The following is a 26,167-nucleotide window of genomic DNA, read 5'->3' as shown; positions in this document are numbered from 1 at the left end:
AGGCTAACAGTCTGCTTACTGATAGACCAGACTTCAGTATGAACAGCTGGTCCATTCAGGGGTTGGAAACATAAATTAATGGTTTCACGGATATGTAGGGAAATTTCAAGAGGTTTCGTTTGGACTTAAAGGAAGCAGCAATCCTGGATCCGTAGGAAGATGAGAGAATATGTGGGATATTTCTGCAGATACTGGAGGAGACGTCTTCTGATTTTAGCCCTTAAAGTTTGTCTTACTGTATTAATTACAGAGGCATAGTGTGATTCATTTTGGGTGCTCCTGATTTAGCATGGTAATAGATTGGGATAAGAGAGCCTCCCAAAGAGTGTGAGTGTTTTGACTGCATTCAGAAGTAGGGGCGCGGGAGCTGCTGCATCATTCCTACGAAAACTGTACAGTAGGTTAGAAGGCGAATTGGCAATTTATTTTTAACTTGTTGTTTGCTGTTAGTTTAAAGCAGAGGTCAAGTCTTAAGCACTGTCTTCTGATATACGTCTGCTTATTTAACATTAAGATTGGTGTTTACGTTGCATTTCCTTCATTGAGCGTGAGTGAATTTTGTAATGTGGGCCAAGTGACAATCTTGTGGGGCGTAGGAAGTTTGAAAGGCAAAGCTGTAGGATGCCAAATGTTTTCAAACACATTACAAAATTCAAATAATTGAGAACAAAAAATAGTTTCAGAATATATCACTGGCAAAGAAAATGCAAACAATGAACGTATGTTTGTTATTGTGAAGTGTGATAGAAACAAAGTTTTTAATAGGATAAAAAGCCAAGCATTACACTTTAGTATGATTTACAAATGATGAATAAGCGCAGAAATATGATTTTCAAACGTTGTGTGTGGATTATATAGGTTTAGCAGTCAAGCTGCATGTCTGATGCACGTTTAGATGCCATTTCCAGAGGGCATTTCAATGAAAAATGAACTCTCCCTCAATGAGCATGCCTTGCTTTAGTCATACATGGGACAATGTGTTTCAAAATGCACCGCTGGACACACATTACTACCCCACCATTCTCTTGCGAATAGATGAGGTTCATTTGCTACACTTGTTGTTTGGGTAACACTTGCATTTTTCACTATCCCTGCAACTTCATTGACCTAACACTGATGACAGCACCCCCCACTCTAAAAAAATGTTCGACTCTACTGCCTGCAGCCTGCCATTTGCTGAATAGTAGGGATGAGGACTGGGACTGCAGACTCTGTTGTGGAAGGTGCGGAAACCTTTAGGTGAGGCCTACCTTTGGCTTTCCCTTATTACTGCTTCTGAGAGGTTGAGAATCACATGTAGAAAACTCACACCTCTTTTGTGCCTCTATTGTGGGTGTTCCAGAATGGAGACAATCCTTCTGTGAGATGCATCATTTTACACAAAGTCTGTGTCTAGACAATAGCCTCAGAGAATTTTTCAGCAGCATTTTTGTTTTCCAGTTTAATTTGTATAAAGTACTTGTAAAAAGCAGTCCACTGGGTAAACTGTAATGCTACCAAAAAAACTCATTACTCCAGTATTGGAACTTTCATAGATTCACATGCTTGAATCCTTCCCAGTCATCGAGATGGGAGTCCCCAGTGTAATACAGAAGCTATGCCCAGTTGCTTATTAAACATTAAATGCATTAGGCCTCTAACCTAGAAACATATCACAGTCATTTTGTAAAAAAGGACCAAACTCCAAAGACTACCAATCAGATTACACCACCCTCTAGAACCCTCCTGTGAGGAGCTGCCTTCCCTCAGATTTTCCACTGCACGTCGTGCTTAGGAGTCTCCTCTGAGCTCTGCTCAGTTTTCTCTCAGATATATGTTTTCTGAGGTTTTTGGATTAATATTTTCTTCAGGAATTCTCACATTTTGGTGCTTCAAACTGATAACCATGTCAGAGACACCAAAGGAGGGGCTTTTTAGAGCCTGTGCTACCTGCATGAACAAGAGCCTACATGTGGATGACCAGCATAAAGACTGGATATACTGTCTCTAACCTAACGGTAAGACCAGAGACTGTAAGGTATGTAGAATATTTTCAACTAAGACCATAAAGGACAGAGAAGGTTGTCTTCTCTTTTGGCTGCAAAAGTTAAAATCTAGAGAAGACCCAGTCTCTGATGAGGACAGTGCCTCGTCTTCTGTGTCTGCCATTAAGACACTTGTGAAGAGGCAGGCTGAGGAACTCACGGCCGCCGAAGAACCCCCTAGAAAAGCGACTGAAAAGTAATCTAAGTGTTCCTCAAAGTTTCGTAGCCCATCAAAGAAGGAGAAATCTAAGAGGTCAGATTCCACCCGAAAGGCTAAAAAGAAAACCCTCTTTGAGCCCCCAACGCCACCTGTGCGGACTAAGCACACTTTCAAGAAACCAGCCTCTGCACCGTCGACGGCACCATCATCGACGGTATCTTCGTCGATGGCTCACGCATCATTGACAACTTCTACTGTCGTCACCATATCTATGTCGACGGCAGCTTCAACAGACTTTTCATCGACGGTTTTAACATCCATCCATGCTTATCTCTGACGTTCCTCCCATCGACGCTTCCGTCAACGCAGCGCTTGTCAACAGCTCCACCAACGACGCTCCTACCTTCGACAACACCTCTGTTGATAGCACTTCCGTCGTCGATCACCTTGTCAATGCCACCACCGTCGACAGCAACTCGCCTCTTGTTGACCATCTACATTGGCTCTTTTCTCGTCGACGGAACAGATTGATCTGAAAAAGAGTACAAAGCATTGTTTAACCCCATCACTTACATCCCCAAATAAGGTGTCGAGACTACTGCCTTCACACCTTTTAGATGAAGATGACTCTGAGGATGATGGGCTATATGGGGTGGCCAGAAGTCCTTCTCAAGTACGGGTCAAATGTCAGGAGTACTTGGATGATGATGATGATGCTTACTATGACCAGCAATATTACGAGCAGCCACATAAACAGCAACAGCAAGGGCTAGTCTGCCTGGGAGCGCCCAGGGCAGGCTGGGAGCCTGTGCCTGCAGTGCAAGAGCAGAGCGGCGTGGTGGCAGCGAAGCAGGTACGTGATTTTTATATATATTTTTTTTTTATTTGCCCGCCCGCCCGCCATGTGCCACCCTGCCCCAATAAAGCCCTGCGAGCCACTCCTCTGTCACCTTCACCTTTCATCGTATGACCCTCCAGGGCCTCTGTGATACACCCACGCAGAACAACTCGCTGTGGCAAGGGCAGGGGCAGGTGCATTGAGCTGCAAAACATTTTATTTAGGAACTCACTGAACCACAACACAGCAGTGTTCAGGGAAGACTTCCTGTCTGAAGGCTGAGACCACCCCCATTCTCAGCTGTTTCTGCCCAGCCCAAGACCAAGGAACCAGCTCTGAACGCTGAACACGCTGTTACACCCCTTTTTGAGGGACAGGATCACTCTCCCCTTGATTTAGGTAGTTTTGAGACAGTAACCTCACTGAACCACAACAGAGAAAGGACATGAAGCCAGGCCTTACCCTTGACTCATCCTAATCTGGATGGTGCCACCCTACTTTGAATCATCTTCACCCTTCCTCCCCCGGGGCTTCTAGCAATCCACCCTCCCTCTTTATTACTCTTACCTTCCCAGTGTTTACCCTTATCAACTTCTATTGTTTCATCTGAGAAGCATTTGTCTTCACTTCAGGCCTTAGAAACTCAAGAAGGTCAGACAACTTAAAGAAGAGGGTCAGCGGACGCACAAGTTTATACAAAGATTTCTTCACTCCTGGCAGCTTTCTATTTCTGAGTTAATAACACCAATTGTCTCCTGTTTTTTTGGTCATATTGGTAGAATTGTGCTTTCGCCCAACTGCATAAGGGTGCGCTATACACAAAAAGTAAAGAGATGAATAAAGGACATTATAATCTGCGTTACACATAACAACACACCACAAGGTATTTGCCAAACCTCAGTGGTTTACAAAACGTGGTCATGTATGTCCTAGTACCAATGTGGTAACATGGGTAGATATTACTTTTTATGCACACCTTAAAGTGCCAAATTGCAAAAACGTAAACAGAAAAGATGGGGTGACACAGAAAGGCCAGAAGATGAGATTAAGGTGTTGAGTTATCATTTGTGGAATCGGTACACTTGTTCCTAGCCTAGGTCTCCTCAGTTGACTAAAGTCATGTAATCCTGCACAGATCACTTCATCTCCCTGTGTATGAGCAGGCTATAACCCATAACACAAATCAGTATGTTTAAGAAAAAGATTATGGTGTACATCTCTAGAGGAGCCCACCCTCATGGCTACATCTCGTACCTCCAGCGCTACTGGGATAAGATTATGGTGTTGTTATGTTGACAGTTTTTGTAGCATGGCAGAGATTGGATCATTAGCCGTAACATATCTCAAATTCATGTATACCATCAACAAGAGAGAAATTATAGACCGCTGAATACAAGCAAAATAGTGGATATGTGCACACCGATAAGTACAATAAACCTATGGAAATAAACAATCTTTCTCACTTTGAGCACTCACCCATAATAAGATTTGAGCTTCAGAAATTTTTTAAGGCTTGACACAACTGTACTAATACACACAACTTACACACAGGGGCTGAAGCACTTTCAATAAACTGGCAGTGTGACAATATTATGAGCTGATTATGCTAAGGGCAAAACATTGAGCACGAAGCAGGCAATAACCCAGTCAGCTAATCAGTGGGACTTTGTTTACCACTGTTTCCACTGGCGAATACTGACATCCGATGAATTATCTTTTGCTAAACCTACGTTCTCCTTCAGGCAAAATAAAAACTTAAAAGACAGTCTATACATAACAGACCACACAACTAAACACGTACCATTGATAACACTCTGTGGTACCTGCCACCTTTCAAAGGACATTACCCATGCGAAGAAGGTTCATAGATTTACTAAAGCCACTAAAACATTGGACTTGGGTTAAGTAGCCCTTGAAATTAGAACACCACATTACAGTAATACAGTTAATGTGGTTTAAATTATCACCTGTCCATGTGGTCGTAATGGCTTCTTGTAAGATTCGCGCCTATGTGTTAAAAGCCAGTATAGTGGGTGTAAACAGTGAGATTCCACGGGACCAAGTTAATTCCATGAATGCTTACCGTAGTATGCACATTGAAGCAGTACATACAGTCCCTCTTGTCCCCACTCTATGAACTAACATCACAATGTATCTTGTTAGGACAGCATGCCACAATCACACAGTTTCAAATAATCTCTCATATCCAGTTCCCTCATATAAAAGTGCTATTATCGATTATGACATTGCATACCCATCTTGCAAATTTATGAGACCTTCGTTTTCCTTACATTTTAGGTGATAACAAAAGTAACACTGTCTCCCTAATGTTGCTGAGCATGCTTTTGCACTTTCTCAATATAAAGCATTCTCAGTATAACATTTTTCAGGGTTTATAGGACTTTATCTCAGTGTACGATGACATTTAGCTAAAAGGTAGTGTACAGGTGAATTCTTCCTTATGACCAGAAGAGTGAGCAGATAAAACTACCTTTTGCCATGAACATGTAGTAGACGTAACATTTCACACACGGCATGACACGACATGGGTGGAGTTATTCTTTCGTACCCTCCTGCGCCAAATGCATATTGACAATCATATAGAGCTAATATCAGGAACATGTAACCAGTACAACCAGTACATGGATGCAATATGGAGGTGTGTTTGCAGTATGGCACCCTTGAAGAAATCAGTAACACAGATTTTAATTATAGCAAATGTAAATTTCTGCTGATATTGTGCTAAAATTATTAGCCTAAACTGACTCTGTTAAACCTTCATAGACCTGACTTTATCTATCCTTGACTTCTTGTCTCTGACTACAGGGGCATGCCCTCTCGATACTGCTAAGCGGCCTAATGATTATAGGTTTAGTGTGAGAACTAATGCTTGTGTGACACAAAGGCTATTTAACACTTTGACTTGCAGTGCAGTGTGCCAGACGTATCTACTTGCATGCCACGTGTGTTAATATGATGTCTGTTACATTTTCTATCCCTTTCTTTACTGGGCAATAACAGAGGAGCATACGTGGTGACGCAAAATACATCATTGTATGGGCAAGGTGCCTGTCTATTAATTAGCATGTTGTGTTTTTAGAGGTTGTGTGTTACATTTTGCATCCCTTGTTTGACTGGTCAAATACAAGGGTGCATACACTGTGGTGTGAATGTATTAATATATGCTGTTTCTATCTCCTACCTGTGGGATACCGTTTGTATCTGCCATACTGTCTAAATAAGCCAGCGTGTTATCCTCTTACCTTCACCCTATTTAACATTTGAACTACTAGGGGAGAATCTAGTGCGGCTAATTGTTATGGGTTAAAAGTAAGTCCGGATGAAAGCCCTGGACCCATAGGGACCGATAATCATACAGCTGAAACATTATGATGAGCAGGATGCTTGAGAAAATAAAATCCAGATGCATCCACTTTTACTATTTTTAACTGCACCAGGGGCTCCCCAGGGGTGCCAGAGTAGCCTCAAGGTATTTGTAGCATCTTTGGATCCCCCTACAATCAAGTATTATCAAGGTACTCCTTTCACTGAGGTCGAGCCAATCATATTTAGCATACGAAGATCTAACCCGATGATGAAGAAGGTCACATTAAACAGTACCAGGTGCACCCAAAATAAAGGGTCACCACAGTACCCTTGAGGTATTTTTAAGCATCTTTAGACTCCCTAAAACCAAGCATTGTTAAAGCACTCGCTGCACTGAAATCGAGCCCATCCTGCTATTTAGTATACCAGTGATGTAGCATGCCACTAACAGAGTGGGTAAGTGCACTTTTACACAGTAGGTGGGTATCTGTTAGTTGTTGTGTTGATCATCTCACACCATTCCTATTGTGCGTAGGTTTAAGATACCCTATATTATATATACAACTATATAGTCTATATAGCACCTATAAAAGATGGCATTGCATTTGAGAAATAATTACTTTGTTTACCTTATCTGAAGCTGAATTTTACTGAGGACATTGTTGGGCAGTTTTTTGTGTCATGCAAGACTTGAAAGGAGGAGGGAGTGTTTCCAGCTCTGAAATTTAGACTTTCTCCAGGGCCTTGCTGATTAGAGAATATATCATGGATTCATACATTCAAGATCATCTCCAGCACTGCTTTTTCTTGTGTTATATGACATACAGTCAAAGCTCATATCCAGTGTGCTTAACCCAAACATTTTATTCTTGGCTTAATGTTGAAAAAGAACATCAAAGTAAGCTATGCTTGCAGTTAAAGGGGCAGGATGCTGGGCGTGCTGGTAGATATGTTGGAGTGATTCAATTTAATATCAGATCATGGTAAATGGACCAGGGCTCAATTTAAAAGATCTGTGTTGGCAAATGTGTGAAAATAATCCAGTAAGGGAAACTCAAATTTCTGAACTTTGGGAGAAATCACTAAACTTATGTCAAGGCTAGTTGTGATTCAGTTGGTAAAACGAGGCTGAATATTAGGGATATATTGGAGTGTTTTGACAGTTTTACACTAATCTGCACTCGGTTTCAGAAATGAAAAGACTGGCCATTCCGGATCTGATTAGAAACAATTACGACTTCGTTCCACTTCCTGCTCTGAAGCGGACATTAAAAGAGAAACTGAGTGAAGAAATAGGAATTCAGTAAATAATATAACAAGCTCTGTGAAATCTATAATGGAATCCCTCATCAAATCACTCTGACCTTTTTAAAAGTAGTACAGGAAATTGTGCCATCAGCCATAGCTCCCCTGCTTGGTATGCAGCAAAAATGGCGGTCTCTCTTTAGAAAGACAGCTGTGTGGCTGTGGGTCTCTTCGATTTGTTAAGTATATTTGCCAGACGGTTAACCCTTGTGATATCTTCTCTGATGTTTCCTACTCATCATGGATTTGTTCCTTGTGAATCTCGCACACAAACCTGGCCAATAATCTTATTAATAGTGCTCAGCATTCTAATTCAGCTATGGTTTTGACTCTGCTTCATGCAAGGAAAACCTTGTTGAAGGTGATAGAATGCTTGCAGATCATTCCTCTTTTTCTCAAGTAATCGCTAGCCTCTGTCTTGGACATTGGGAGAGAACTATCTGTGAGGATGACTAGGAATTTTAGACATAAGTATTAGTTTACTCATGCTGACTGTATAAAATTGCTTAACAGCCTCGTGAACATATTCTACTTCCCCTAGTCTGCTGCATTAGTATTGTCAAGATGGTCATTTTGCCAAACCATTTTTATCTGTTTTTGCCCTTCTACCTTTATGTCTTTTTTTAAAACTTCAATTAGCCATTTTGTTATTTATTTGGGGGACGCAAAAGTTAAAAAGTTAAAATCTTTGTGATTCTTTGTGTTATTATTTAAAAGCTCATAGTCTGTTACTGTTTTTAAACCACTTCTGCCATTTTTATTTACGTATAGAAATGCTATATCGCTTTTGACTAACTTTCACTGCTGAACACATCAGCTAATCTCCAGGCATTGTTTCTAGTTTCCTAAAGGGCATATCTTAACTTTTGCTTCACAGTGGAGGAGGGGGTAACTTTGTGCTTTCGACTAGTCTGCTGGGCTATACCACTGTTCTTGGAGCTGTTGTCCCGATGATTCACGATGGCTATGGGGTGTTTTATCGAATTAGGGATGACAGGTAAGACACATTTTCAATGTTTATTAACATAATTAAGAAACGTGTCACCTTATGCTTGTGACACCTTGTAGACTGCATTGTAACGCATTCTTCATTAATGTGTGTATGCCCCTACTTCACACATGTCTAGAAGGCGAATTTAAAGAGACTTTAAGAAATAGAATTCAGTAATTCTGAATAGTTGTATAGGTTTTGAATCTGGCCCACAAGCATTGGCGTTTTTTAAATGTGTGGATTGAAAACATAGTATAGTTTGTAAGATTTGTCAAACTAATATTATAACGGTTCGTATGTGTTGTGGATCCGTTTCTATGTTGGTTGTATTTGATTTGTAGTCCTGCGCTGCAGTAATAATGTCACATTATATTCTATACAAGTGCTGATTACCTATTTTTGTTATTTAAACAACATTTTTATTATTATTACAAGCAACACAATCCCGGGCTCGATACAGTAGAAATATTAATGCCCATAATCCCCGTACATTAATCATGGTAAAACTGCAAGTAAAATACCATAAAATATCCAAGTAATGTACATATTGCAATACAATTCTAGGCTCCTCCCTGCTATAATAGAACCTCCCTCTAGCCTAACCCTCCTATGCCGCTGTCCATGCCATCTTGTAAACTGTATTACCACATGCACATAATGTTTGTCAGTCCTCTCCCATGTTTAAATCTCTCACAGAATATGCTCCTTTCAGGGTTCGAGTGGTTCTAGGCGTGCTCCCCACCCAAGTTGTCTACAGGTAGCGGGGACCAATATGGGGTATCCAGCTAGGGTTCTTTAAGACAATCCACCAGATGTTCTCAGGCTCTGGCCCTATCGATCAAACCATGCCCTCTCCTCACCTCCCGAAGTAACATGGCACTTTCCAATCTCACCCATTTAATAAAGGCATTCCTCCATTTGGGGAGCCTAGGGCCCCTGGTGGCCTTCCAGTTCATATTTATTTCTTGCTTTGCAAGGATCAGTGCCAAGTCCACAAACCTAGTTGTAGGGTTACATTTATTTGGGCGTTGGACTCCTCCAAGCAAGCAGGCCATAGGAGTACAGGGGATCACCCAATGGGTAATTTAGTTAATACAGTGCCCCACCAGAGGGGGACAGGCCCATATCATATTGAGCAATTCAGCACCATGCTTTCCACATCTGGGACAGGTTGCCTCTGCTGTTCGGTAAAACGTATTGATTTTACCAGGGGTGAGGTAAGCCCTGTGCAAGATACAAGGATTAATTAATTTGAATCTGGCATTTCTAGATACTCCAGAGGTACTGGTGAGGATTGAGGTCCATTTCGCATCCATGATTGGGAGCGTTAAGTCTCCATTGTTGATTACCTATAACACTAAATGAGACAAAACTTGCTAAGCATGCGTGCCTCTGCATCGACTGTGTGAAAAATCTGATCAGATGATTAGCTGATAATAAAGAGGCTTATGCACATTGAATCGGGTCAAAAAAGTCTTCGAGGATAGGAAGTAGCACTACAGGGGCACTCTTTAATATACTCTTACATGCATTTGTGAATTGGCATGAAATATCCAACTTCCCACTAGTAAAAGTAGCTGTTTCTATATTTGGAGTAGTTGCCTCTGAATGTTTTTGGGCCAATTCACACATGCATGAGTACATAAAAGAGTACTACAGGAGCACTACTTTTACTTACTCCAAAATACCTTTGTGAAGAGGCTCTTGTAAAAATTCAATAAGCGCATAGTCTGATGTGTAAAAAGTATTCTTTCTTTTGTTAAGTATTGCATATTGCGAAGCCCTATCCAGTTAGTATATACAATACTGTCTCCACATAACTCCAGAGACCAACTGCCCTTATGACATTCTACCTTCCACGTGATGATGTATTCCACATTCCATGAATACATGATCAGGACACAACACACAGAATAACCACGTTACCACAGCTCTATTTTGTTGAATTATTCTTCCCATTGCTTATGCATGTGTACATATTGAGATGTTTACCAACCACATTGCTCACAATGATACTTTTTCCCAAATTTTACAATGCCATGGTGGTGAGTGCTCAATCTGTAAAATGTAAAATGCCTCATTAGGAGTTGTCTGTAATTCAGGTGGAGATACACGGGCCATAGTTTAAGACTCCAGCCAAATTCTGCTTTACAATCAATAGGCCAGGAACATCATGGTCTTCACCTCATATAGATTGTCGATTTCTGGGCCTTTTGTGCGAACAGTACTTCTTTCTCTGATCAGGAAGTGAATGTCACTAGTGGTTTTCCTTGGTGTGGATATGCACCTGGTAAAACCGATCCGATTTCACAACATGCTTTAAATTAGGGTCCAGGAACACCGGGCCCTTCAGAATGAGCCAGCCTCGGGGAGACTGCTGTGGCTGACTTACAGTGATGACCAAACTTTGATAAAAGAGCACTGTTCTCTAAAGCAGTATAACCCGCTGCCCAGGACTATACCAGTTGTAGTTAAAGCTCTGCACTTCAGAACTTGAGTTATAGACTTGAGCCATAGCGAGGGAGAGAGCCTTTAATAACTTGTGTAGCCCAACGCAGAAGGGCTTTAATAATGCTATTAAAACGCCCTCTGAGGATAGAATGTTCTAAGTTACAAATGGAGACACCTAGAGACAAACATTGTACTGTAAGAGTAGAATGTCTATTAGAACATTGAAATGTCGGGAGCTCCCTTGAAAACAATGGAGTGCTGCGGGCTTTTACTGGCCGGTAAAAGCCCGCAGCGCCAACATTCCAATGTTCGCTTTGTTCACAGCAACAGCTGTGAACAAAGCCTCACGGAGCCCGAGGGGATTTTAAACCCCTCGGGCTCCGTGAACATTTTTTTTTTTTTAATAGAACATTCTGCCCTGAGTGGCAGAATGTTCTAATAACCTTAGAACCCGCCGTAGCGGGCTCTACCGGCTATTAAAGTCCCTCTCCCTTGTTAAATGCCCTCGCCTTCGGCTCGGGCATTTAACGCGGGGAGCGGGCCTTTAATAGCCGGTAGAGCCCGCTACGGCGGGTTCTAAGGCTATATTCAACCATGTTAGGCCCTGAGAGACCTCATTGTCTCTAATGGAGATCTGAACATTCCAGTGTTCTTTTTCACTTCAAAAACCTTTATTGCGATGTAATACGAAGAGTAAGGGACACTGTGCATAATGCCAACAGCATACTCAGTTACGACGAAGGCATCAAAATAGACACTAAACACCACATATGTCATATAGTCTGCAAGAAAAGTAGGTATGGTATCAGTTTAAGACTCCTGCCAGCATTCCAATGTTCTGTTTCCGGAATAAAAACATACTTCTTTTTTTTTCTTCGGATTCTTTTTTGTAGTATTATAACTCAGTTCTGTGACATCTAATCTCAGTGCTGTAAGATTTGTAACTATCCTCTTTGTTATTGTAACTCAGCTCTACACTCTTATTACTAATTTCTGTGGTATTTACATTTAATTCGGGCTGCATGTTACCTTAGCCCTCTTGTATTATATTTAAGCTTTTTGGTATTTTAACACAGCTGTGTGCTACTGTCACTCAGTTTTAGGGATATTTCAAGCTCCTTAATAATCACCCCGTTATTTAGGAGAAGAACTCTTGAATAATGAGTCTTAGTTCCAAGGTAAGGCATTTGCTGAAAAAGTCCACTTTGGTTGTAGTATCGAGTTGGTGTTACGCTTAATGTCCCAATTTCAGGTTCCATAGTGATTGCTACACAGTATGTCTTTATCCCAGTAAGTGTGATGGAAATCAAGAAAGAGACAAAGAATGCAGTTTAAGAATTTCACAATCACAATATGACATATAAGAAAGTAATTATACGCCAATCAGTACATAGTTTTTAACTGTCCAGGAGGATTTAAAGCTAAGGTCCTATAACAATAACAAATGTTCTTATAGGAACCCGTTAATGTCTGAGATGGTTGAAAAATATTAAAGCAAATGGCTTCTGGTTCCATCATTAAAAACAATTCGTACATGCAAGTCAGAACGTACACTCGGTTTTACAAGTGCAAAACTAAATTCTAATACTGGAAAGTTGTTTTTACACTCATAAGTGAAATATTTTTGGTAAGTAAATCTTCGAATGAGGGAGTGTAATGGATGTCACATGACTTGATTGTTTTGTGAGTTTATGAGCCTCCACAAACAACAACCACATTTGAGTGTGTTTATGGACTTATATACAAACCCTTCCCACCCTGTTAAAAGTTGACATGTATTCCTTTCAAGTGCTTGAGTACAGCTCCTTCTAAGGTTGGAAGAACTAGAGAACACTTCTAGACTTTTTGGAAGATTACAGGAAAGACGTTATCCACAGTGAATTTTCTCATCTTATGAAAAATAACTAATAGGTTTTTATCAAATGTCTTTGCACCTAGTCTTCAAGAGATTGAAATGTATAATTATGTGTGCATATATTTGCATGAGAGCGAGTAATTAATTGTGTTTTCCAGGAGCACTACATAAAGCCTCTGACTGTCATTTTGCAGATATCATCTAGAAACCCTTTGTGAATTCCAAATGTTAAGACATAGGCATCCATAAGAGTTCAGCAATGCATTTGTTCAGATTTCCAAATTGTTGTGTGAATCAGGCTCTAAGTGTCACAAATGGATTCAAGGCTAGTATCAATGAAAATAGTTCCCTTTACGTATAGTGTTTCTTAAGAGCAAAGATCTGTCAAAGGCACTCAGGTTGCAGGAAATATCCTACGAAGAAGCAGCAGCGTCCTTTGATTTAGATAGAAGCAGAAGGGTTGCTGCGTGTCCTGTAGAGCTGACTGTGGTGGTGCCATGGGCCCTAATGCAAAGAAAAGGTGCAGCCAAAATCAATAGTTCTGGCTTTGGTTGCCAGTCCGTTGACTTTGACAATTCATGTTTTCCTTGGCCGCATTCTATGAAATTAAAAGAAGAAAAGTGTTACTTACCATGTAACTATCTTTTACATTGTAGCTTGTAGTGTTGTAGATTCACATGCTCTTCACACCCCTCCATACATTGTTGGCTGCGGACATTGCAAGTTGTTATCCTCCAAAGTATAAGTTTTGGTTTTGAGATAACTCATGATCTCTCCACAAAACCTACAACTGACCAGGGAAAATAGTCCACATCAAATTGTATTTTCCCCAATAGGTGAGTGAGGTAAGTGGTGTGAAGCAGAGCAGGATGCTAATGGTGTGGAAGTGAATTGTCAATTGATGTATAATATATGTACTGTAAAAACATCTGAAGCGAAGCTTGCTTCGAGAGAGGTGGGAGGGTGCTTATGAATTTACAGAACTTCAAACTACAAAGTAAGAGTTACAGCACAAGTAACAGTTTCCATTTGAAGCATGTACTGCTATAGGTTACATGCTCCGCACTGACTATAAAGCAGTGGACTCTTCCTGAAGGCGGCGGCTAGTGAATGGATTTAATCTAATCAATGTAATACACTTTATAAACCTTTTCACATCTATCATGTGCAATCCTCTCCATGCCACTCATAAAGGGGTGTGGAACAAAATCATCAACTTGGTGGTCTTATTGACATGGAGTGGGTATACCAACTTTGACAGGAATCAAGGATTTGTTCTCTGGATGAAAGGCTCCTCCACCGTTCAAGCCTGATACTCACTAACCTTATACAAAGAAGTGATTGCCACTCGGAATTCTGCCATCCAAGAGAGAGATTGCATTTCACAAAAATGTAATGGCTCAAATGGAGGACTACATTGATGTCCCACTTTGGAGTCTGTGGTGTCCCTGGGGGAATGACTCTTAAGTTTTTTTCATGGACATGAATGGCACTGTGGCATAGATATGCTGCATTTGGGCACTTGGAAAAGGCCCTTGGGGATGTTGTGACTCCAAAAGATTGAACTTTGAACTGGTACTTTTATCCAAGTACGATACACCTGAGGTGCCAAATGAATGTGGATGTGAAAACACAGTCCTAGAAATCAGGGTCTCCATTTGGTCTCTTGTGCAGAGCAGCAGAATGACTTACTGTATTATCACTTTGAAGTGCTCTGACAAGATGAAATTGTTAAGCAGCTTGATGGAAGTACAGGGACTCTACCCAGTTATCTTGCTGGTATAGAGGCACCAGTTCAGTCTAAACTTTGATAAGGAGTACTTGAATCTCCATTTGTAGCAGTCTGGAATGCTCCAGGCTGACTGCATGATGGCAAGGTGGGAGGTTTGATGATCTGATGTGAAACTCCAAACAGTATCCTTGCTGAGTTAGACAGGACCCATTTATCTGAAATTATTTATACACACTGTGGAAGGAAAAACAAGATTCTTCATGCAGCAGGTGTTCTGCGATTGAGGGGGAATGGTGGAAAATTCACTGCTTGGCGACAGAGATGCCTTTCCCTGGGCTGCCTCAGCGCTTACCTTGGCCCCTAGGCTGTTGCCTTTAAAGCCTCAACAGGGCATGTCCCTCTTGAAAGGGCAGATGTTGCTGAAATACAGAATGCTATAGTATTGCAGCAGCTTTGGCCCTCCCTTGCACCTCCTGGTGTTGAAATTCAGTTCTGCCAGATTGTGTTTGGAGTGCTTTCCAGTATCAGTGTCCTTTTTTTACTCCAGCATTGTGTCCACCTGAGGTCTGAAGATATGCTTGTTATCAAACAGGACTTTTATAAGATGGTGCTGAACGTCTGGATGAAACCCAGACATCCTGAGCCAGACTAATCTGTGCAAGAAGGCACTTATATTTACATTTCTGGAGGCGTGGTCAGCAGCATCTAACTTCTAGTTTGCCAAGTATGCCTACCATACTTGGCAAACTAGAAGGCTTGGGCCCTGACCCTGTGAAACTTTTATAAAAAGAAACAAACAATCCTTTTGAATGTGCCAGATGTTTTAAAGTTCATGCATACAAGGCTAACAGGTTAGGCACATTGAGGCCAATGGGTGCTGTTAGAAATTGGGTCTCTAGTTGGCAGTCGGTTTGGATCCTGTCTAAGTAGGGACCCTCAATTTAGTCAGGATAAGAGAGATACCCGCTCAGAAAACCCCTGTTCACCCCCTTGGTAGCTTGGCACGAGCAGTCAGGCTTATCTCAAAAGCAGTGTGTAAAGCATTTGCACATAACACACAGCAATAAGTGAAAACACTACAAAAGAACACCACAACAGTTTTAGAAAAATAGCCAATATTTATCTGTGTAAAACAAGACTAAAACGATAAAAATCCAACATACATTGCTAAAGATATGAATTTTGCAAGATGTACTCAAAAATACAATTCCTTGAAGTCAATAGCTCCACCTGCAGCTATCTTGGTGTTGTGATCAACAAAACCAACAGTTCAGGCTGGCCACGGTGTCGGGGGCCAGCTATGGTGTCGGGAAGACCCACAAACAGTACCCTTGGAATTGCATGGCGTCGTGATTGTCACAGTGAGCTCCGGAGAGCAGTGTCGCTGGAGTTGTGTTGTCCGTTCCGGAGTGGGAGTCGTCTGGCCCTTGAAGTCACACATGTGTGGATCAAACTCCGGGCTGATGAAGTTAGGAGCTCTGGCATGGATGGCGTCGGGCTGCAGTGCAAAGCGGGACGATGCAACGTGCGGTGCCTACAGGTCACGGTGCAGGCAGCGGCTCAGTGATGGCATACAGCGGCGTCAGTGAGACCAGGGATGCGGTGTGAAGCAGGGCAGTCCGACGTGCGGTGTCACCAGGTCATGGTGCAGGCAGCGGCAGCGTCGTTGCTGAAGCGCTGTCGTCGGTAGGCCCAAGCCAAAGGTATGGGACGGTGCTTTGTGACCCTCACGAGCGGTGTCCACAGGCCATGGTGCAGGCAAGATGCCTGGTGACAACACTGGAGTCGATGATGCTGGCATCAGTTGACCGGGGCTGTGTTGCGGGACGGGACGGTGCTTTGTGTACCTCACAAGCTGTGTCTACAGGCCACGATGCAGGCAGTGGCGCCGGTGTCAGCAGGAGCCGTGTCTTCTGGGAGGCCCAGGCTGCAGTTTGAGCAGGCGATTCTGGAGTGTGCGGCCCGCAGATTACGGTGCGAGCAGCGGCTCGGTGAAGTCGTCTGATGATGGCATCTATGAGACCAGGGTCATGGTGCGAAGCAGGGCAGTGCGGCTCCGTGCGGCTTCAGCAGGTCACGGTGCAGGCCAGCGGCTTCTTTGGCGGCCGCGCAGTGGTTTCTCCTCTTGAACAGCACAAAACATGCAGCTCCCAGTGCTGCAGGTCGAGGAAACTGAAGTCTTTGGTGTCCCTGAGACTTCCAACAGGATGCAAGCTCTACTCCAAGCCCTTGGAGAACTCTCTCAAGCAGGACACTCAGCAAAGTTCACCCTTTGCACTCTTTTAAGGCAGAAGCAGCAACTGCAGGCCAGTCCAGCAAAGCAACACAGGAAAGGGACAGTAATCCTCCTCCAGCTCTTCAGCTCTTCTCCTGGGCAGTGGTTCCTCTTGATTCCAGAAAGATTCTAAAAGTCTGGGGTTTCGGGTCTTCTTCTTATACCCTGTTCTGCTTTTGAAGTTGGCAAACTTCAAAGCAAAGTCTGAAGTGTTTACAAGATCCTTCTATGTCCAGGCCAGGCCCCAGACACACACCGGGGGTTGGAGACTGCATTGTGTGAGGTCAGGCACAGTCCTTTCAGGTGCAAGCGACCACTCCTCCCTCAACTCTAGCTCAGATGGCTCATCAAGATATGCAGGCTACACCGCAGCTTCCTTTGTGTCACTGTCTAGAGCAGAGGTGTGAACAGCCCAACTGTCAGACTGACCCAGACGGGGAATCCATAAACAGGCAAAGTCGCAGAATTGTTTTCAGCAAGAAAATGCCTACTTTCTAATAGTGGCATTTTCAAACTCGCAATCTAAAAACCAACTTCACTAAAATATGTATTTTTAAATTGTGAGTTCAGAGACCCTAAACTCCATAATTCTATCTGCCCTCAAAGGGAACCTGCGCTTTAAAGTTATTTAAAGGAAGCCCCCATGTTAACCTATAGGGGAGATAGGCCTTGCAACAGTGAAACCCGAATTTGGCAGTATTTCACTGTTAGGACATGTAAAACACACCAGTACATGTCCTACCTTTTAAATACACTGCACGCTGCCAATAGGGCCACCTAGGGTCTACCTTAGGGGTGCCTTATATGTACCAAAAGGGAAGGTTTGGGCCTCGCAAGTGGGTACACTTGCCATTTTGAATTGGCAGTTTAAAACTGCACACACAGACACTGCAGTGGCAGGTCTGAGCCATGTTTACAGAACTACTTATGTGGTTGGCACAATCAGTGCTGCAGGCCCACTAGAAGCATTTGATTTACAGGCCCGGGCACCTCTTGTGCACTTTACTAGGGACTTACCAGTCCATAGTTAAATCAAATATGCCAATCATGGATAAACCAATCAACAGTACAATTTACCTAGGGATCACTTGCTCTTTAGCACTGATTAGCAGTGGTAAAATGTGCAGAGACAAACCAGCAAAAACAGACCTGAAAAAATAGGAGGAAGAAGGCAAAAAGTTTGGGGATAACCCTGCAAAAAGGGCCATTTCCAACAGGTGCCTATAAAGGCAAACAAGGAATTGTGCATGTCCTCTGTCTGACAACAGCTGCAGACAGGGTCACTTAACATGCCAAAGTACAGTTTCTTGAAAACAAACATGGAAGGAAAATAGTTGACTAGAGAATGTCGGGGAGATTTACCAAATATATTAGTTGCTGGATGGGAAGGAGGACTACAGTTCAGAGTGGACAAAAAAGTGTGGATGCAGGACCGAAGACAAAAAGTTGAGAGGATTTTCAAGGAAAATTGGATATTAAATTGAGCAAAAGACATGCATATATTTAAAAGTTGAGGGTGGCTGGAGAAAAAAGTAGATAGAAATCAAAGACGAGTGAGCGAAGGGTGGTTGGCGTGGAGAAGCATGCACATTGGTCAAGGTGTGTATGGTTATTAACTTATTATTCTTAACAAAGGGAGTATAATAAAAATGGCCACACTGCGCCTTGCCTTTAACACTTTGAAACTGCACATCAGAGGATTGTATCAGCTTCAACTCATCCATTTCTTTTACTGAAGTATATGAAACAGTGTAGTGCTGTTGCCTGCCGTGTATCCATGACTTGTCTAGTGCCCTGGGCCTGACTTATCTACTGCTTGAGTTCATAGTTGTAAATAATGTAGACAGCATGCAGCTTTGGTTGAAAACCTCACCTTTGCTGCACATGTAGCACCAGCACCATGGAAGTGGAGTCCACTGTCAGAGACCATTTTGTTAAATGTATGTATTTATGACAGATGCTGTTAAACTGCAAGATTTGTTACCTTTACTCACAGTGCAACTCATTTTATCACTCTGACCTCAAGGTATTCATGCTGTGGCCTGTAGATTTCATGCAGTGTTTTACTGATACTTGAACTCATTCAGTTACCCCACAAAAATGCAAGGAACACCTTGTGCTCTGGTGATAGCTAATGCAAAATGGAGCCAATGTGTCTGTAGCATGACACAAGCATGCCCCTGAAAGGCAATCATCGGGTGTTACATGACACCACCTAAAACACTTCTGAGAGCACAAGTATCAGAACTTTAAAAATGTGCCATTATGGGGCTATTTCAGCTTTAGTTTGAAATGTTCTTCAGAGCACTGCCTCCCAAATCAAGTCCAGGAAAGACTTTTAAAACAGTGAGGGGTTTAGCAGATAGGGGGAGGAGGAGGTTTGCCATGCTAGAGATTGAGGGTGGAAGGTAATGCTAAATTGAATAGGAGGGATACCTGCGAATCCTAGATTTTCATGTCTGAAGTCCAACCAACTCCTTTCTGAAATGCACAAGTGTTGCACAGTGAGCATATGTGCCTGGATGAGAGTTCAGAAAAGGCTGGAGTGTAGTAGAACCCATGAGGTCGCAACATGTATTTAAAAAACTCTTGGCCTTCGCAGATTAGTCTACTTTACAATCCCCGTAAAACAATAACAGACTTTTAATTTGAACCTTTGATGTGCCTAACAGTTCCATATTGCAGAGTTCAAGCAGCTTTGCAGCACTCCATAGCTCTGTACATTTTAAGCATTCCCTAATAAAGGTGTTCAAGACATGCCAAGCGCTACATTCTGGGCTGCATGCATTGCACTGGTTAATTTCTTCAGGTCGTTTCAGTCATTGTTAGCTTTGATCCCATCTTATTGAATCAGGAGGTGGATGATGCAATATTACGAGCGGAGCTGTTTTTTCCTGCACCCGTTCACTTGAAGTTAGAAGCCCGTCTCAGGTTTCTTGTTTCTGTTTTGTAGCTAGCTCCATCTGGGGACTCACTGTCCCACACTGTTGCCCTCACCTGGCCTAGAGTTACACTTGTTAGAAGGCCTGCAGAACTGGACCAGTGTCAGTCATTTTGGGAGCCTCGATTTCATCATCTGCGTGGTTTCTAGAACTTCTCTTCGCAGGTAACTGGCATCAACAACATACCAAATACCAATACAGTAGTCGCTTTGCAGGCGAGCCAGGACAGGTCTTCAGAGCGATCCACTAACGCCTTGTGTTTAGTTTTTGCTGAATGCATGCAGCCTGCACATCATTTACACTGTGTACTCACAGATCGAAGCACTGTGAAAATATTGTGCAGTAATCACATGAACCAATTTCCTACAAGCATGCAGTTCTGCGCATTAATCACTCGGTAATCAGGTGCATGCAGTTCTGTAGATGGATAGCACTGTGTGCGTTCAGAACAAATCTGAGTTTTGCAAATAGATATGCGTGTTGAAAAGTGTGTTTTGAGAAGAGATATGCTTGCTCCTCGGAGGGAAGGCTGCAGGGTGAGCGAGGTACAAAAGAGTGCAGAGCTACATTTTCACAGGGCGCACAGCCTCAGACTGCTGGCTGGGTAAGTCATACCTGAATGTTGACCTTATTGATACTGGCTAACACATTAGCGTCAGCCCCATTATCAGTACTGGGGAATCGAACTGAGCTCATGGATTCAAAGCGAGGGTTCACAATAGGGCACAGCCAGCATTTGTAAATAGCAAGAAGGTGAGTTGATCAGATATACTTTGCATGCTTCAGTATTTGTTTACAGCATGTGACTGGCGTCCCATACAACGCCAGTCACATGACACACTGATTTGCGCTTCTGTCTTTCTCGTCCCCCATGGAGGTGTTTTCAGGCAGGCAGCAATTTAATGTTAAGACCTCCCTCTGCCACACTTGCTGATTGACACAAAGCTTCGGGCAGCACAGGGATTAAGGCTAATGCGCCTACGAAGTGTTCAATTAGCGAGACGTGTCTTTCGTCATAGAGGGATGTGGCCGTACACTGCCAGACCCCCCAGTAGACCAGGGCTAGACAAATGTAAGCCCCATAAAATCTGCAACAAGCTGCACATGTACACTGGCGCATATGCCAGCGAAATTTGCCACACTCTGCACTGCCATACCGTACGATGTAAATAAAATGAAAACACAACAGAAGATTGGAAATATTGTGTGAGCGGAGCCCTGACGCCTTAATAGAAAAATGCCCCTGCTGGCTGTACATGACATAGAGCAGGCTATCAGGTGCCAAATTGTATTTTTCTCTGTTGTGAGCTCTGCTCAGCTCTCTCTCAGAAAAAGTTATTCTGAGGTATTTTGGATAACATTTCTTCACAGAAGCTGAATTCTCTTCAATTTGGTGCTTCAAACTAACAACCATGTCAGAGATACCTAAAAAAGGGGTTTTCAGATCTTGTGCTACCTGCATGAAAAAGAGGCTACATGTGGATGAACCACATGAGGACTGTATATACTGTCTCTATCCTATCAATAAGACCAGAGACTACAAGGTATGTTGACAATTTTCTGTTAAGACATTGAAAGATAAAGAGGGTCGTCTTCTCCTCTGGCTGCAGAAGTTGAAGTCTAGGGACTACCCTGTCTCTGATGATGACAGTGCCCCCTCTTCTATGTCAGTCACCAAGACACCAGTGAAGTGACATAGGTGGTCATTCCGACCCTGGCGGTCTAAGACCGCCAGGGCCGCGTGCAACGGAAGCACCACCAACAGGCTAGCAGTGCTTCAGTGCCCATTCTGACCGCGGCGGTAAAGCCGCAGTCAGAAAAGGGGATCCGGTGGTTTCCCGCTGGATTTCCCCTGGCTGGGCTGAACCTCCATGGCGGCGCTGCAAGCAGCGCCGCCATGGGGATTCCGACCCCCTTCCTGCCAGCCTGTTTCTGGCGGTTTTGACCGCCAGGAACAGGATGGCTTGAACGGGTGTTGTGGGGCCCCTGGGGCCCCTGCACTGCCCATGCCACTGGCATGGGCAGTGCAGGGGCCCCCTAACAGGGCCCCAGCATGATTTTCACTGTCTGCATAGCAGACAGTGAAAATCGCGACGGGTGCAACTGCACCCGTCGCACCCCTGCAATACCGCCGGCTCCATTCGGAGCCGGCCTCTGTGTTGCAGGGCCTTTCCCGCTGGGCCGGCGGGCGCTCCCTTGGCGGGCGCCCGCCGGCCCAGCAGGAAAGTCAGAATGGCCTCCGCGGTCTTCTGGCCGCGGAGCGGCCATTTGGCGGTTCCCGCCCGGGTCAGAATGACCCCCATAGTGAGGACCCGACTGCCACTAAAGAACCTCCACAAATCAACCGTCGTCACCATCTGTGTCGACGGCAGCTTCAAAAGAGTCCTCGTTGACAGTCATTTCAAATTAGTCTTTGGTGCGCCCCATTTCATCACCGCACATACAATCTGAGTTGACACTGCACACCTCATCACCGATCCTCCCGTCGACAGAGCGACCGTTAACGACGCTCCCGCCATTGACGACACCTCCACTAGCAACGCTTCCGCCGACGATGCCTCCGTCGATCAACATCTTGTCAATGCCACCACCGTCGACGACAGCGATTCACCTCTTGTCGATGGCCAAAGAAACACCGGGAAGAAGACAAAGACTGTCTACATTGCCTCTTTTCTCGTCAACGGAGCAGAAAGCTTGCAAAACATTGTTTAACCCCATCTCTCACTTCTACAAGCACAGTTTCCAGGCTGTTACCATCACACCTCTTGGATAAGGATGATTCGGAGGAAGATGGACTATATGGAGTGGCTAGAAGCCCTTCGCAGCTACATGTCAAATGTCAAGAATACTCTGATGATGAATCATATTATGACCAACAGTATTACGAACAATCACAACAACAGCAGGAAATGGTATGTTTACCTTCCACTTTAATGTCGGATTTGCAAGCTATGTTGGCAGGTTACAGGGACCATTTCCCACCAGTACCTCTATCTGTACAACAACCAACAATTTCCACAATCCCAGTAACCCCTCAGCAGTTTCAACTACCACAGATGTTACCTCTTCCTCAACCAACAGGTTCCCCCCAGACTGTACCTACTCAGATCCAAACTTATTTGGACGAAGAAGGTGAAGAGGGTAAGATCCATACCCATCAGGATGAATTGGATGAATATATAATTCCATTACCTGCCTCTCCTGTACCTCCTTTGGTGAAAACTCCTCCTGAGAATATAGGTGGTTTTCACAACCTACTGGAAAGAACAGCCACACGCTTTGAGTTACCAATGCCGGCAACGCAGCAGGATTGTATCCTGTACGATTTCAAAGGACCTCACAGGAAAATAGAGCGATTCAGATAATTGACCATGTTTGGAACCATGGGCTGAAGATTATGCGTAACCCTGCAACAGTACCAACGGTGTTAACTAGGCTTGATGAAAAGTATAAGGCAACAGGTGACACTCCTTCCTGTCTAACAGGTCATCCAAAGCCAGACTCTGTTATCTCACAGGCGGCACAATGGTGCTCTAGAAACCCTTCTATGCCTTTAACCACAACACCATATAAAGTAGAAAGGCGCCTTGAAATCATCAGGAAACATTTTTCGTCGATGTCTGCCATTGTAGTACGAGCTGCAAATTCCCTTGCGCTCCTTGGAAGATACAATAGGCAACTATGGTCGGACATTACTCAGTATTTAGAGGAACTCCCAAAGAGTACCAAGGGAGAAGGCAGGAAGGTTACTAATAGAGGGACAACATTCCTCTGCAGAGATAATTGACTGCGCACTCAACATCGCAGCTATGGGTTTTCGACTACTACTTGGGTCAGCAGTTTTGAGTCAAGAGTGACTTAAAGCCACGAATATTTGACCTGAGGTTCAGACAAAAGGTTTGGATCTTCCCTATGATGGAGAAGCACTATTAATGAAGCATGTTGATGATGCGCTTCAAGCTATAAAATCGGACACTGATACCACCAGATTGCTTGGCACTCCACAGTAAAGGAAAGTGCCTTTTCGTGGAGCCAGCACAAGAGGACAGCCTTCTTTTGTGGAGGATACCAGCAGCATAGGTATCCATCTCACTCCACCACCATTCATGCCGCCAGGCCCCAATATCAACAAAGGCAACCACCTTCAGCGGCACACAGCAGACCTCTTCACAGAGGGAAGCCCGGAAGGCAGAGCAAGGAAGCCTCCCGTAAGCAATGACTGGGTGAAAGCACTGGCTGCCTCTTGTTTTCCCCCATCAAGTCTTCAAGGAATGCTGAAACATCACTTTCATCATTGACGTCCAATAACCAGGCAAAAATGGATGCTAGATATAATACAGTTTGGCCACCTCCTAGAGTTCATACAGATACCCCCAGTGACACCACCTTCTGTGGTACAACTAAAACCCCTAAGTTTGCTCAGTTTAGAAGTGGAGATCATGTTGCGCAAAAGAGCAATAGAAGTCGTACCCTATTCTCAAAGGGAGAAAGGTTTTTACTCCCGCTTCTTCTTGATTCGAAAATAGGATTATTGAGACCGATCCTAGGCTTAGGAGAGCTAAACAAATACCTGAAGAAGCAAGCATTCCGCATGGTCACATTGCTGGACATCTTACTGCTTCTCAACAGCCGACCACATGGCATCCCTGGACCATCATGACGCCTACTTTCACAAACCCATTCACCCAAGACACAGTAAGTTCTTAAGATTCACTGTAGCTGGCAAGCATTTTCAATTCAAGGTCCTTCTTTTTGGACTCAAGTCCGCACCCTGGATTTTTACCAAATGTCTAGCCCTGGTCGCGGCTTACCTAAGACGCAACGGGCATCAACTTGACCCCCTATTTCGGTGACTGGTTAGTAAAACCTCCCAGTATCTAGTCAGCACACAGGTCCGTCAGAGCAACCTTACACCTTTTCAAGAGCTTAGACCTAATTCTCAATCAGGAGAAGTCACCATTCCAACCATCGACAAGGATAACTTTCCTGGGGGCTATACTGGATACGGAAAGAGCCAAAGCTTACCCAATGCTAGAGAGACAAGAGAAACTAATCGCCCTAGCGAAGCGAATACAGAGAAGAAAGTCTCTTTCAGTTCGACTGTACAAATCGTTGATAGGGATGATGTCATCTTGTATAAATCTGATTCCCTACTGTTGCCTTCATATGTGCCCACTCCAAGAGGAGCTACACAAGGAGTGGAAACAGGTGTAAGGGTCCTTCGAAGACATAATACAAGTAACTCCACACATGATAGCATCTTTTAACTGGTGTACAGTTCATGCAAATGTCTTGGGAGGACTACACTTTTTAGCTCAAACTCCCCTGTTAACCAAAACAACAGTGGCATCAATGGAGGGATGGGGCGCATACCTACAGGATGTTCAAGTTAGCGGCAAATCTCCCACTTCTCACCGCACTCTTCATATCAACCTCCTCGAACTGAGGGCAATATATTTGGAGTTACAAGCCTTTCTTCCAACAATTTGCGTGTCAGCAGTGCTTGTCATAAAGGACAATACCACAACAATGCTCTACTTTAACAAGCAAGGTGGAACTTGCTCCCATCTTCTATCTGAAGAAGCACAAACCATTTGGAAATGATGCATTCAGCATTTGGTGCGCATAAAGGCAGAACACGTCCCAGGCCATTAAAGTGCCTTTGCAGATTCTCTAAGCAGACTGACAACATCTGCTCACAAATGGGAATTAGACCAACGAACACTGGACGGAATATTCCTTCAGTGAGGCAAACTGAACTTGGATCTCTTCGCGACCTCCCAGAACGCCAAATGCCGGTTTAACACAAGCAGACATCACCAAAATCAATCAATCAAGCATTTGTAAAGCGCACTACTCACCCGCTAGGGTCTCAAGGCGCTGAGGGGGCACGGGGGTGGGAAGGAACTGCTACAGCTTGAAAAGGGGTGATGCCTTTTCGATTGCATGGTGTAAAGAAATGGCTCCCTGTTGCAGTTACCCCCCACTTTTTGCCTGATACTGATGCTGACTTGACTGAGAAGTGTGCTGGGACCCTGCTAACCAGGCCCCAGCACCAGTGTTCTTTCACCTAAAATGTGCTTTTGATTCCACAATTGGCACACCCTGGCATCCAGATAAGTCCCTTGTAACTGGTACCTCTGGTACCAAGGGCCCTGATGCCAGGGAAGGTCTCTAAGGGCTGCAGCATGTCTTATGCCACCCTGGAGACCCCTCACTCAGCACAGACACTCTGCTTGCCAGCTTGTGTGTGCTGGTGAGAACAAA

At 43.8% G+C, this 26,167-nt stretch overlaps 1 protein-coding gene across 7 annotated transcripts in view; it reads left to right on the top strand.

Annotated features, from left to right (window-relative positions):
* The window catches only part of LOC138261974 (peroxisomal carnitine O-octanoyltransferase-like), a 580,533-nt gene that overhangs the window by 533,699 nt on the left and 20,667 nt on the right, over window positions 1-26,167 (top strand). For all 7 annotated transcript variants that reach the window (XM_069211577.1, XM_069211579.1, XM_069211576.1 and 4 more), the window contains one exon: window positions 8,532-8,651. In XM_069211577.1, coding sequence (XP_069067678.1) covers window positions 8,532-8,651 — 120 coding nt within the window. The remainder of the gene's footprint in view (window positions 1-8,531; window positions 8,652-26,167) is intronic.

Source organism: Pleurodeles waltl, chromosome 10, assembly GCF_031143425.1.
Source record: "Pleurodeles waltl isolate 20211129_DDA chromosome 10, aPleWal1.hap1.20221129, whole genome shotgun sequence".
NCBI lineage: Eukaryota > Metazoa > Chordata > Amphibia > Caudata > Salamandridae > Pleurodeles > Pleurodeles waltl.
The sequence above is the reverse complement of the archived record's forward strand: the minus strand, read 5'-3'. Positions and strand labels throughout refer to the sequence as shown.